General features: G+C 37.8%; 1 protein-coding gene across 6 annotated transcripts in view; it reads right to left on the reverse strand.

The window, feature by feature from the left end:
• FYB2 (FYN binding protein 2) overlaps nt 1-15581 on the reverse strand; it is a 99140-nt gene that overhangs the window by 45950 nt on the left and 37609 nt on the right. For all 6 annotated transcript variants that reach the window (XM_050751392.1, XM_050751259.1, XM_050751318.1 and 3 more), the window contains one exon: nt 2382-2491. In XM_050751392.1, the coding sequence (XP_050607349.1) occupies nt 2382-2491 (110 nt within the window). The remainder of the gene's footprint in view (nt 1-2381; nt 2492-15581) is intronic.

Consider the following 15581-nt stretch of genomic DNA (forward strand, 5'->3'; position numbering starts at 1 on the left):
GCTTCTGCTGATAACATCTTAGCTGGAAAGAGTAGAGTGCCCTGTTATTGCTTCCCGTATGACCTTCGCCAACAGCAACAAGGAGAGAGTGGCCTTTTTACTGCTGGGTGGTTATGAAGATCCCTTCTACTAGCTCTCCCCTGACACCATCCTTTGAGGTAGAGAGAAGGACATCTTGTTACTTCTGGAAGGAGAGTGAAAGTCAGAGTTCCCCACATAATCTTTATGGACACTAAGTGGAATTTTATTACCACCTGGCAGGGGTGGAAATCCCAGCTCCCTACCTGGCCTTCTCTGACATCACTCCAGTGGAGGAGTTGGGTGCATCATTGCAGCCTGCTGAGGGTAGATGTCCAGGCCCCCCATTCAGCATTGCTGTTGGTGGTGGGCCCCATTTTTTTCTATGATGTTTGGCTGGAGTAGACCAGCTATTGTCTAGAGGTTTTCTGTCTTTCTAAGTTGCCCTTTTCCTGGTCATTTGGCTAGAAAGAGAAGGCTTCAGCTGAAGCTGTTGTGCCCACTGGTGTTTCTGGGTTGCTAACTTTTTTACCACCAAAACTGACACATACGAGGCAAGAAGAAAATCAGGGAACTCACCACCTTATCCTTCCTTGGGGCCTGATGTCCCTAACTGGTCTACCTCCTTCTCTCTACCTTTCAGAGTCATCTAGTCTTCTTATGTTTGTTTTACATACATAATGCCTGGGGCTTTTAGCTGTACTTTGCAGGAGCATTAGCAAAAAAGTACATCTGTTCCATCTTACCAGAAACAGAGGTCCACTTCACTTGAAATGAGCTACTTGCAGGGGGGTGGGTTCTAGGGGTGTCACATGGTCCAGAGAGAGAAGGAGCAGGTTCTGATTGGAGCATCCCATTGGCTCTGTGAATTCTTAGCCTTGTAGAAGGGCACATAGTTGGAATGTGGCCCAAATGGTGCCCACAGATTTTGTTTTCAAAGTGTGGTCTATAGGCCAGCAGCATTGGTATCACCAAGGAACTTGTTAGAAATACAGAATCTCAGATCCCACACTGGAGGAGCTGCTGAACCAGAATCTACATTTTAACAAGATCCCTGTGCGACTTGTATGAACGCTAGAATCTGAGAAGCCCTGCTCTAAAGAAGGGGCCCATATACTCTGAGTATGGGGCAGCACTGCCTTTTGGGAGTGCTGGGCGGGGTCAAGACTTGCTCTTCCTATGGCTAGTATTTTACAAGCCATTTAGGAGAACCTAGACTGCCCAGTCTAAAAGAGAGGCAGTTTTTCTAATAGTTCTCCAACCCCTTATTTCTTGAGGGAGAAGAGGGGAATTTCAATAGGTCCTGATCCTTACCACATGAACTTTCTAAGTATGTATTCCCAGGAAAATGACTTCCTTTCCCAGAACCTTGGGGTTCTGGTCCATACAATGAAGAAGTTGTACCGGATGATCTCTTTTTAGCCCTGCTTCCAGGGAAGCCAAACTTCCTTGAATAAGAAGTAGCATAAACTTGTGGAAAAGCATAGACTTTAGAGGTAGCCTGAGCCTGTTTCACATTATAACCCTATTCCACGGTATATTTATGACCTCGTGCAACTCAATCTTTCCGACGTTCAGTTTCCTGTATCAAACATTAGGGTTGATCAAACCACTCTATCAGCAGGGCTGTACAGGGGGAGCCTAACATGGAACTACAGTATCCTATAGTACAAGCTCACTAAATACCAGTGTTTATTCCAGCACTAAAATGTATGCTTTTACAGAGAACTGGCTGATACTATAGGCAAACAAAGATGTTGCAACTTGTAGAAATGCTATGAATCTCTGCTCCCTCATCTTTTTACCTGAGAAGGTCTCTTAACTCACAAGAAAAGTCCCGAGCATTGTCAGCAATGCCAGAGGCAGGAAGACTTAGCTCTGAGCCAGTGGTCAGATCCATTAAATAAATCCCCTGATCCTATTCAGACTGAACACAGGGGCCTAACTCTTATGGTCTGTTATCTCGTTCTCCACACACCAAGTAACCAGGGAACTTCAAGAAAGACACCAGGAGAAAAGAGATGAAGTTTCTATAGGAAGAGAAGGAAGAAAAATGAATCGTCATATCTTGATTTTCCCTCCCTCATATCTACAAAAGGCAAAGCAACTGAGTCGATTGGTAAAGGGGAGAAAAGAAGAGGCTGGGAAGGCAGCAACAGCTATTGTGAGATAGCATTGATGCCCAGCTGGATTTATTTATATTTTTAAGAGACCAGACACAGAAAAAAAAGAAAAAGAAATAAGATGGTAGTGCAGGATGGCTGTGCATTTTTAAACTTACAGTTAGCTAAAGGGAAAATATCATTTTTGACACATTTTCATTCCACACGGGGTTACACTATTAATTGGCTTAGCAGACTTACGATCAGCAATTTCTTTTGCAGTGCACAGGTTAATGGAGTTGCCAGAGTGTCTCAGATATGAAATTGTTGCCTCATAATTATGTGGTTCTTCAAATTCTGCATTGAAAAGCCTGGAGGAAAAAAGGTTACTTAAAATGTAACATTTTTAAAAACACATTTTGAAAGCTTTTTGTATTTTTTCCTCATTACAGAAATAATATAAGTATGTCTGGCCGATATAGTGACCTAAGCATATATGGGAGGCACACCACCCCTACTCCAAATGCATAAGAATTCTAGATGCAATATAGCAATGCAAAGACCTGTATAAAGATTATATGGTCCACATAGAAATCAATAAAGCAAAATCCCCAGGTGCCAGACATACAGAGGAAACTCACAATTAAAGATGCAAGTGAGAACTGCAGTCAAGGGACACAAAGGGAAATTGAGACCAGATAAAGAGAAATCTTAATGACTAGGCAGCTGGGGATTTAATGTCTGAGTCAGAAGGTAAGTCTGAACCATAAGCCTCATCTGAATGGGAAGCTGAAATGGAGCTATCAGCATCAAGTGCAGAGTTACAATATGCTGTTCTGTCTGTAAAACAAGTACTAAACATATCTGTCCAGTCTCCCAGAGAATGAGCTTGGAAGTTTGCTATCTGACTATGGCCACAGGAACTGAAAGAGTCACCAGTGAGAAATCAGAAACTTGAAAACCCAGCACCAAATACAGAGGTGGGGTTTAATAAACCATCTGTCCATTTCAGAGACACAAAGCCAAAACTGATGCTTGAAATTCAAATCCCTCTTGTAAAGGCAAATCTGAAATTATTCTGTAAAGATGCTTCCACAATCCATGGCACCTGTAGTTTCCAAAGAAAACAAATTCCCACTCAGAACAAGCTGATAGTGAAAACTGAAAATCATACAAGGAGATGAGCTGCAGTAAGATAGTCAGAAGGTATAACTAATGAGGGACCTAAATAATAGAATAACATGAACGTTAATTTAAAAGACATGTGTTTTTAGTAGTCAAAGAAATAAAGTGAAGAATAAAAACCATTAGGTAACAACAAGAGACTGAGGGAAATGAATGTCCTATAGATTTGGAGAAAGGAGTTATAGAGATCATAAAATATAGTTCTTAAGATAAAAAATTTAGTGTAGAAGCTGAAAAGTAGACTAGATGCCACAGCAGGAGGAATTGGTGAACTATTATTATTACTATTATTATTATACGTTTGTTGAGACAGGGTCTCACCCTGTCACCCAGGCTGGAGTGCAGTGGCGCAATCTCAGCTCACTCTGGCCTCAATCTCCCAGGCTCAAGCAATCTGCACCCTCAGCCTCCTGAGTAGCTGGGACTACAGGTATGTGCCACCACACCCAGATAATTTTTTTGTGTTTTTGTAGAAAGGAAGCCTCACCATATTGCCCAGGCTGGTTTCGAACTCCTGGGCTCAAGTGATCCACCTGCCTTGGCCTCCCAAAAGTACTAGGATTACAGTCATGAGCCACTGGCCTAGAATTGGTGAATTATTTAGATATGACGACATTATCCAGAATGTAGCATAGAGAGATAAAGAGACAGAAAATATTTAATAAGAAGAGATAGGGAGGATAGAATGAGAAAGTACAACATACATATATTAAGGATTATAAGAAGAAAGAAGAAAGAGAATGATGAAAAGGAGTCAATATTCAAATTATAATAGCTAAGACTATTATTTTCCATAATAATATGGAAAACAGTGGAAGAGGGCTATGAAAATTATTTTCAAGTCTTTGCATTATTTACGAGGATAGAGATGTTGATTAACATTAGACTTTGTAAATTATAGATGTCAAAATTTAATTGTAACTACTAAAAATAATAGAAATAGAATATTTAACTTCTAAACTGGTAGAAGGGAAATATGCAATGAGAAAGCTTAAGTTTTTTAAAAAAAGAAGGAAAGAAAAAATGCAATTATAGAAATTGCATAGTAAATCTTAATTGGGAAAAGTCCAAATAGGTCAAGGATTGCAATAAATGCACGTGAACTAAGCTATCCCACTAAAATAAAGAGTATCTGAATTGATATATATCTGAGTACACGTATCTGAATTGATATATATCTGAGTACATGTATCTGAATTGATATATTGGCCGGGCATGGTGGCTCACGCCTGTAATCCCAACACTTTGGGAGGCCGAGGTGGGCGGATCATGAGATCAGGAGATGGAGACCATCCTGCCTAACACCATGAAACCCCGTCTCTACTAAAAAATACAAAGAAAAAATTAGCCGGACGTGGTGGTGGGTGCCTGTAGTCCCAGCCACTCAAGAGGCTGAGGCAGGAGAATGGCGTCAACCCGGGAGGCAGAGTTTGCAGTGAGCCAAGCTTGCGCCACTGCACTCCAGCCTGGAGGACAGAGCGAGACTTTGTCTCAAAAAAAAAAAAAAAAAAAGGAGCAGACAAGTCAAAAATCAAAAAGACATACAAACCAAATAGTACCAAAGAAAACTGAAGCAGGTATATTAATATTAGACCAACTTTAGTGTGACTGATGAAGAAAATGAGAAAGGATTCACACGAGTGAATATACACCGACACAAATTAGAGATAAGAAAGGAAACAAAACTAGAGATAGTTTTAGGCTTTCAGAAATCTAAGACAGTGTTATGATCAGCTCTCTACCAGTAACTTAAAAAATTTAGAGAAAATTAGCAAATTTATAGGGAAGTAGAAAATTGCCATACCAACTGAGAAAGAAACACAAAAACTAATAGGCCAATAAATCATTAAAGAACTTTTATCAGTAGTACACTGATAAAAGGTACACTCTTCCCTGTACCTACCTCCACCCTAACTCACCTCTCTTCTTGTTCTCTACCAAATAGTTTTATAGACAAGTTTTAATGAACTGTTTTAGAGGATAGAAAAAGAGGAAAAGCTACACTACTCATTTTAAGAAGATAATACAATTTTGGTATGAAGACCACGAAATGATCAAAGAATAAGAGAAAATATAGCGCAATCTCACTTCAGAGATTTTAACCCAAATTCACTAAATACTGAAAAATGAATTAATCAGTATTAAAAATAACTCAAGAATAACTAAAATTTGTTCCAAGACTTCAAGGATGGCTTAATATCAGAAAATATATCATTGTAATTAATCACATTGTTTCAATAAAAGTGAAAAAAGTTATTTTAATATGCCAAAAAGCATTCCAGGGAGATAAATTTTCTTTACTAGGTTACCCTCCACAAATAACATACTTAATAGTAAAGTGTAACAAACAATATTTAGATTCTGTCAGGAACTTTGGCAATAAGAAAAAGACAAACCCGTAGAAAACTGGACGAAAGTATATGCCAGTCATCACAGAAGAGTTAAACTGAACAGCTTATAAATGTAAACTCCTAACCTCATAGTGAACAGGGAAATGGCAATCGAGATAATGAAAATTTGGTTCACATTCATCAGATTAGCTAGAATCCCAGTTTGAAAATAATACCTTATTTGGTAAGAATGTGGAGAAACAGGAACTCTTTAAACTGCTTTGAGTGTATGAATTGTCACAACCCATTTTGGAGAATAATTTTTCAATATCTAGTAACACTGAAGTTGATTATTTAGTATTGTTTAGCAATTCTACTTCTAAGTAAATAGCTTTGAGAAACTTGCTTATATTTACCTACAAATATAGGAGAATGATTACTGACGCATTATTTGAAATGGCAAAAATTTACAACAATCTGCATGTCCCTTAGTGACAAAATGCATAAACAAATTGGGATGTGTTCATATGATGAAATACAATACAGTAATTATGATGAACAAATGACGTATACATCAACATAGATAGAATATGAAAACACAGCTTTGTAAAAAAAAGTTGCAGAAGGATAACATAAGGTGTCATTTATACAAAAATTTAAAAACTATATCCTTAACAGATATATGAGTTTATAGCTCAAACCTAAGAATATACTAAATGGATACACTCACAAATTCATGATTGGAGTTGCCTCTGCAAAGAGAGAAAGAGAAATGGAATTATGGAGTGAATTCATAATTCTTTCTCCTCTGTACTGTCCATATTTGGTATGAGGTAGTTCCATTTGCTATAGATGCAGTTGAAGGGGACTAGAGTTAGGGTTAGGGTTAGGGTTAAAGGTTAGGTTAGAGTTGAAGGGACTTCAGCTGCATCTAGAGCAAATGGAAAATAACAACTACATCACAGCAAAAGTGGATAGTAGCAAAGAGAAAAAATTACACATAATCTCTGCACCTTAATACAAATGAAGTCTTAGCCTTTGATAGTCTTCCTGGTTTTTCATTTATATGTGTATTCACTTAGTTATCATAGACAGTGAAAAAGTTGAAGTTCTCTCTTTTTTTTCCCTCATTTATTATAATCAAAAGCACATTCCACCCAATTGTCTTCTCTCCTTTGTTTGACTATTTTGCATATTTTCTAGTTTTCTTTTGTGCATATTATCTGTAATAACTCTAAAAATGTAATAGTTCATTTTGCTGAAAAAGAAAAATTATGAACTCCAATGCATAAGTGACTTCTCCTCTCATATTTTTCCCCTCCCTCTTCATAAAGTAATAACGAGAAACTTTCTTAAATTATCAGCTATGCCATATACCTCATGCTTCAATAGCCTAACAATCTCATTTGGTCTATGGTAAATTAATTTTATTAATAAGAAACAATTTGGGGAAAAATTGAAAGATGTCCAATCAATTTCTTAGACTACTTTGGTCAAAAATGCATAAATATCGCATTTCAGATAATTATAAAGAAAATTTTACCAAAGTTTCCAAAAAGGCATCTTTAGGATCAATTGTCTTTAGAGAGAATCAGTTCTGGGATTATTGTTAAGAGGAAAAAAGAAGGTTGCAGATGTATTTTAACCTCCTTTTTTTGCTACCTGAGAATGTCTTTTACCTTTATCCGTGGTCCGTTAAAACTAGATCTGAGATCCACCTTGACTTTATACAATGTGGATCAATATAAAGAACTTGGATTGGAGAGAAGAAATAACTCTACGATTCAAATCTATGCTTCAACTTATTTCCACATTTATGAAAAATGTGTCTACAGGACTATAGAAACTACTGGGAGGCAGCACAGAATATGAGACAGATCTGGAACGTGGGGTTAAACAGATCTGAATTGGAATCCTAGCTCTCCCCTACATTCTAGTTATAAAGTACTGGGTAAATCCCTTAAGCCTCCATTTCCTGCTTTATAAAACAGTTATAATAAAATCTACTTTAAAGGTATACTGTAGATATTGAATGAAATATTTGCCCTCTGCACATAAGCATTCCACAAAAGTGTGCTAGTAATATTAGTGTACTAGAGGACAGAAATATTGTATTTTTAAAATGGTAAGTTTTGAGGTTTACATCTTGTAAAATTTTTTATTAGTGGCATAGCATCAGGTTTCTAACTTTTCTTACTTTCTTACAGAAAACCTCCAGTTTTTTGTATACTACATTATAAAACATTAACATTTCTTAGTGATATCTTCAACATTATCTGTGTCAAGAAGCAAAAACAGCTCCTTAAATGCAAAACAAGTGTTAAAGATGATTACAAAACCAGAAAATTTCTAATTTTGTTTGAACTCTTGGAAATCCTGTCTTCAAAATAAATGTTTAAACAAATGAGATCTCTCTAGCTAAAGCATGGACAAGTGACATCTCACAGTTGTTTCCACTTGCCATGTCTGCCTCTGGTCCACAGCCCTGAAAGGCCCCCGCAGAATCCCTCATTGTCCTTTGGAGAATAATTAGTTAACCTCTGTATTAGGCTGTATGCTCTAGAGAAGTGGCTTATGCACCTCATTCAAACATCTGTCCACTTGGTCAAACAGTAAGATTATTAATCACACTAATAGCTACTATTTCTTGAGGGTTTACCATGCGTTAGACACTGTACATAGATTCATTATATGCACGTCTCATTGTGTGGTCTTGAGCAGTCATTTGGGTTCTCAGAGCCTTCATTTCCTCATAGAGTCACTGTGAGGGTTTAGTGTGGGAATAACTGAATCACAATGTGGAAAATGCCTGACAGGCGAATTTCCTTTCTTGTCTTCTCCTGTGCCACACTGCATGATGATGACTCAAAAATTTTCATTGCAAGAAAGTTCTAGAATATCTAAAGAAGAGCTTACATTAAGTAGAAAGATTGAGACTTGAACAGCAAAACCTGTTAGCCATACTTCTATAATTATTTTGTTAGGTTGAAAACACAGTTTCTTCCACTTATTATTTAAATGGGACATGCATTTTGGAGACAGGATGAACAGGAGTAGCTTAGTCAGCATTTGCTCTGTGTAACATTCTACAGGTTTCTGGTGACAAGGGAGTGTGACACAATCTGATTTCTCAATTGTCCAAAGTCCCAAACTGGTCAATTTCTATTTCCAATAAATACGTTAAGTAAGAATACTCTACTCATAGCCCTTCACCCTAAGAAATCCTTCCCTTGAATGAAATGATTGGTGATTAAACTTTTAAAAGTGACATCCATGCTAAATAAAATGGATCTCAAAATTCATTTGTGCCAGGTTCACAAAAATATATGATGAATTTGAAGGGATTTTCTTCATAAGCTACTAAAACTTGTTTCGTATACATATTAGATAATGTTTAGAGATGAACAATCAATGAATCAGTAGAGCAGAATGATTCAGAGAACCATAGGTTTCAGAAAGACAGAGGTGGCAGTGAACCTCAGCTCTACCAGGCTATGACCTTGGGTGGGTGGTTTGACCTAAGTCTCTTCACCCTTTAATCCTCTTTATATGAGAATGAAATTATATAATTTATGCCATGCTTAGTGTAGTGCTTGGCATAAAGTGTTTGCTACTTCCGCTTCCGCTACTACTACTTCCACTTTCACTTTTATACTATTTTCCCTTTTACTATTCCACTACTTGTGCTTCAAATTCTACCACCACCTCCACCACTAGTTCTCCTGCTTCTACCATTTTACAGCACACATATGTGTGCATACATATACATCTTATTATGTAATATATATTTTCATTTACATGTGTATGTGTTGACATACATATACATACATGTATACATACATACACACAATCCTACCACCACATGTACCATAACCTTACTGTGATGGTTAATATTGAGTGTCGACTTGATTGGACTGAAGGATGCAAAGTATTGTTCCAGGGTGTATCTGTGAGGGTGTTGCCAAAGGGGATTAACATTTGAGTCAATGCACTGGGAGAGGCAGACCCACGCTCAATCTGGGTGGGCACAATCTAATCAGCTGCTAGTGCAACTAGAATAAAAGCAGGCAGAAAAACATGGAAAGACTAGACTGCCTGAGTCTTCTGGCCTCTGTCTTTCTCCTGTGCTGGATGCTTCCTGTCCTCAAACATTGGACTCCAAGTTCTTCAGCTTTTGGACTCCTGGACTTAAACCAGTGGTTTGCCAGGGCTCTCAGACCTTCAACCACAGACTGAAGGCTGCACTGTCAACCTTCAAAGAGTAGGGATTCTTTCGAGGTTTTAGAATTCGGACTGATTTCCTAGCTCCTTAGCTTGCTGATGGCCCATTGTGGGACTTCACCTTGTGATCATGTGAGTCAATAATCCTTAATAAACTCTCCTTTATATATACATCCTTTATATATACATCTATCCTATTAGTCCTGTCCTTCTAGAGAACCCTAACTAATCCACTGACCAATTCTACTATGACTTCTACTACAACAACATACAACAAATAGAGCTTCTCTCAGCCCTGGGCACTAGGTATTTCTTTTTCCTATTCATGTATATATAACCCAGTTATTTCTATAAAGGAACACAAAACCATGATCACCAAGTAACTGTTATTAAAGTGCTGATTACCTTACAAAATATGCCATCCCCTCTGGCCTTAACTCTGAAGCTACATTGTCAAACCATTGATCTCATTCATAAGGCAGGCATGGGAAGGCATGTAAATAATAATAACAGCTGATAATTATTACCTGCCAAGCACTGCTTCAATTACATGTATCAATCTTTTACTTTATGAAATACATACTATTATTCTTTCCACAATCAGATGAAGAAACAGAAGTATGATCCAAGCTCACAGAGTAGCTAGCAGCAGAGATAAGAAGCCAGATATTTGAATCTAGAATCTGAAGTCTTAACCATTACGCTGTATACCATCTTACACAGGGAATGTACCGGTTAAAGTCATAGCACGAATAGATCACACTGTAACGGAAGTCATCAAAGAAAGAGGTCATCAGAGTATACAGCAAGGCGGACTCCAAAGGACTGACCAGATTATTAGCTAGAGACATAATGGGAGAAAAGTATGTCTGCCAGTGATATAAACGAGAAGCTCTCAGATTTCTCATTCATTAAGTTACATGCTATTATTCACTCTTTGAACAAACTATATTCATGTTAATTTTATATTTGTTATCTCATATAATCCTCTCAGTAGCAGTATGAGGCATTTTACAGATGAGGAAACTGAGGCTTGGAGATATTCAGTAACTTGTCCAAGATAGCACTGCTAAGAAGCAGAGGTGGGTCTGGAAACCAGACCTTCTGATTCCTAGTCCATTGGTTCTCTCCTCTGTACTGCAAGTCACTCTAGAACCAAGGGAAAACTGACAATGAAAATAATGAAGCACCAGACGATGGTGAAGGTCAAGGAGCTTGTGAGTGGGTTTTGGACAATATTTTTCCAACCTTTGTTAGGCTGACCCAAGAGTTCACAGATCAATTCTTTCATGGATTAGTTATTTACATGGGGAAAATGTTATGGTGAAGTTCTTTTTCTTATCTGTGCCTGACATTATCACCTATAAAATGAAAAATATTACCATTTAACCTGTAATTTGAGGTTAAGGTGGAACGAGTGGATCAGGGCGAATTTGGGAATGACTTTCTAAAAGCACTTTGTCTTCTAAGTGTTTTTAGGAAGTCACACAACTACTAAAGCAGACTTTTTTTTCCCCATTCATCTAGGAACAAGATCTGATAAAGCAGATTCTTAATAAACCAGTGGCAACTTCCGCAGCATGAAACAAAATGACCACAAGCCCTCATTTTGATCACTAAAGTCAAATTTTTACAATATCTTTGTTTCAAATTTCAGAGTGCCTTCTTTGAGGTGCACTATAATATCTAACCCCATTTGTTTTACAGAGAGGGAAGTGAGGTCACCCTCTGAACTAGTGGCAGGTTTTTAACTAGGAGTCTGGTCTCCCGACTGCCTGTTCTGCCACCTACAGTATTCGACTTTGATACAGACAAACCCTGCTATTACAAACAAACAACAAATCTCTTCCATTTATTAAGAGCTTACAACATTGAAATTCCACTTTGCTAAATTAGAGATATTTATCTCAATCCTCATAACATCCCTAAGGGGAAGGATTTGATGTCACTACTTCCCATATTAGAAAATACAAGGCCCAGAGATATCAAATAACTTTCCCAGGATCACACAGCTAGTGTGTGGAGCTCAAAATGTGAATCCAAGGTTATCTGACTCCCAAATCAATGCCCTTAACTTCATGTAACATACTCCATGAATCTTCTAATTTTTAATTCATTCAATTTAAACACACTTTAATTATGCAGCTGGTAAGAAAGAAATATTAGACCATCTCTCTGCTTTGAATAATTTATAATTTAGACAGGGAAATGAGATATGCCCAGGCAAACAGAAAATCAAAAAAATAGACTGGATATGATTGAGTCTTAAGCCGAGTGCCGTCTAAGTCCATTCTGTTCTTCAGCCAACATTTATTGAACAACTATTAAATGCTGTATGCCCTCTTCCCGATATACACCTTACCACTACACACTCTAATCATGTCAAATTACCCATAGTTCTTGAACACATGAGGCTGTTTCTTGCCTCTTCGCTTTTGTCCACATGATTCGTCTGCTTATAATGACCTTATCACCAACATCCTCTGTGCAAATTCATATTTTTTCTCCTAAAATTCTGATTGTCATTATCCATGGCCCTTCTATGGTCTATTCTCCACACAGCAGCCAAGATGATCTTCTCAAAATATAATTCAGACCTTGTCACAATCCTGCTTAAGACTTTCCAGAGGTGTCCTATGGTTTTTAATAATTTTTTAAAAAAGAACCACTACGCTCCCCACCTTTATGATCTCATCCCTCTGCATGTCTCCAAGGTCCTGTACTACCATTCTCTTCCTCACTCATCACTCTCCAACCACACTGGTCTCCTGTCTATTTTACAAGGATGCAATGCTCTCTACTACCTCGAAGACTTGGCAAAGGCTGCTCCTGCTACATGGAATGCTTTCTGTATGACCAACTTTTTCTCAACCACCAGGTCTAACCTCTGTCCCCTTTGGCAAGGCCCTTCTTCAGCTGGCTTTCCCAAACAGCCCTCCTCCCCACCTATTTCTGTATACCACAATACTTGTTGTATACCCTTCTCAGTCACTGTCATAGTCTTGAAATTACTTTATTACTCTTTGAAACTAGTTTAATTTTTTCTCTCTTGCTCTGGGATATTGAATATCACTTGCTGCTCAGTAACCATTGCCTCATCTAGTATCTGGTACATTGTAGGCTTGCAGTTAGCAACTGGTTTTTTGTTTATATCCTTCTCTGATGCTCATACAGAAACACTGGGAACTCAGACAGGTAGATGATGTCACATCATTAATTTTTCTCATTGAGCTCCCCCTCTCTGTCAGGTACTGTTCTAGAATATAAAAATAAATAACAATCAAGGTCCTTAAACTCAGGGTTCTCATGGTCTAAAAAAAACATAAAAAATAAATAAGTCAAATGAATATTATCATCCAAAGCATTCATAAAAAATAACAGGAAAATAAAGCAGAATCATATATGAAATAGATCGCATCTTGGGTGAGGGAACATGTGCTATAGCCAGGAAAGCTGACATTTCAGCATACGTCATTGTCTTATATCATATTTGCTATTTGTTTTTCTTCCCAACTAAAATACATACTTAATGAGGACAGGTACCTTGTGTTCATTTCCTGCTGCGTTTCCAGCATCTAGAAAAATGACTGGCACATAGTTGCAGTTCAATAATTATTGAATGAATAAATAAATAATGAATTCTGCATAAGAAAGAGCCATCAGGTGATGATCTGGGAGATGATGACACACACAGGAAAATATAAGTACTTCTGATTGGTCAGGGAAATCTTGTTGTGTTTGAGGATTAGCCAAAGGTCAGTCCATGGGTAGAAGAGAGGAAACAAGGGTGAGAGGGCTTAGGAGAGGAGTTTGGAGAATAATCAGTCACCAAAACCTATAAGGAACCTGTAAGACTATATATAGGTATAAAGAAGTATAAGGAAGGATATTCTTGGCCCTGGGAAAAGTACAACATTTTTGAATTTTATTCCAATATAAAATGGATGCTAAGAGCTCAATGCTAAGAGCTCAATGATTAGTTTAATTAAACAAATATTTAATTCAAAAACTAATGAGTCCAAGGAATAGGAGAGAAGAAAAGAGAGTGCCTCTCATGTGGGCTAAAATAATCAGAACAAGCTTCTTCTTAGGGTGTCACTTGGAGTTGAACACTAGACCAAGAAGGAGCTGAGGAAAGAGGATCTCACATGAGTCCCCACTCTCACATGGCAGTAGCCCTTACCTAATATGCAAGGGCAAAGGAAGTGCTCAGATTGTCCTAATTATTTAGCTTCAATATTAGATGGATATAATATTGGACATGCAAACCAAGGTGAAATGTATAGAGAACAGAATCTTGAAATGTTTTCTTCATTTACATAAAAGTTAATGGAAGATGCTATCATTCTGTCCATTCATCCTTCTCCCCAGCATTTTGTTTATCTGTTATTCTACTGGCCCATCACTCAGTTAGTCATTCAACAATTATTGCTTTCATGCCCACTATTTGCTAGGTCCTGTACATATAAAGGTGAAAAATATGTATGATCCTTCTCTCATGGAATTTGCAGTCTAATAGGTATCTCCAAAAACACTTCATGGTGGAAAAATTCTGACTGAGTCAGGATAACGTAGCTGAAAATCTTTAATTTGGTCCTGAGTTCACATCCCAGATAAACTCTGAAACAGGGCAAGCCACGGTTTCTCACCTATAAAATGACAATACTAATATTGTGTATATTCAATATCCTAATACTAATATTCAATGTTCAATATACAAATACTACTAATAATATTGCCATTTTATAGGTGGCAATTAGTATTGTCTCCTAAGATAGACATTGGTCTAGAATGAGTCTAACAGATATAAAAGGGCTAAGCAGTGCTCATTATATGGTCATAAAACAGTAGTTTCTATTCAACCTTACTAAATATACCTATGTACAAAACTAGGCCCCAAGTCTGCAACTTGTGATTGTCTGGTTTCTTTCTCAATCATGACTTTTCTGGCTTATCATCTGAATGCCACTGAAGAGAAAAAGCAAGGCTTGGTTCCAAAACGTTTCATATTTTAGCTCCACCCTAGGCTAGCCTCCCTCACACAGATCCCTCTGCACAGAAAATGAAATCCTAAGGCGGGCGTTCAAGAACTCCTGCCCAAAGCATATCCAGGCTCAATGTGTAGAGCAGGCCATGAGTCTATTAAGCCTTGCCCTCTTTTGTTGTAGGTAAAGTGTTCTTTGAATCCTCAGTAAGGCAGCCTGGGGTGGTAGTTGAGAGACTGTGTTCTGGAGCCAGGCTGACTAGGTAAGCCCTGGTGCTGCTGATCCAGTTGCATCACCCTAAAAGACTTCACCTGACTCTCTGTGGTCAGCGAGTGCACAAAGCACTTACTGTACCTCATGGGTGGTTGTAGCTGGGAGTTTTAAAATGAGAGCGTGGACATAAGGTGCAAGTCTTTATCTATGGAAAGTGCTCAATAAATAGAAGTTATAGGTGATTTTTTTTTAAGGAGGAATATTTGAAAACAAGAAAGAAGAGAAAAACTCAGTAAATTTACTGCTCCTCATGAAAAGCAGGCAATCAGTGGCCCTATTGTGTCCCCTGAAGTCTAATTAAAAAGAGATAATAAGAAATTATTGAAGTGGCTTAAGCTGAAACTACCTGAATGTTCTGGGTCTGAAACTCCAGAGGCAGGACACAGGCTTCAAAAAAATTCCTTCTCTTCATTCTTTCCTGTAACGATTCAATTTATCCCAGCATGCTGGGATTTCCTGGCCTGCTT

The sequence above is a fragment of the Macaca thibetana genome, chromosome 1 (assembly GCF_024542745.1).
Source record: "Macaca thibetana thibetana isolate TM-01 chromosome 1, ASM2454274v1, whole genome shotgun sequence".
In the NCBI taxonomy this organism is placed as follows: domain Eukaryota; kingdom Metazoa; phylum Chordata; class Mammalia; order Primates; family Cercopithecidae; genus Macaca; species Macaca thibetana.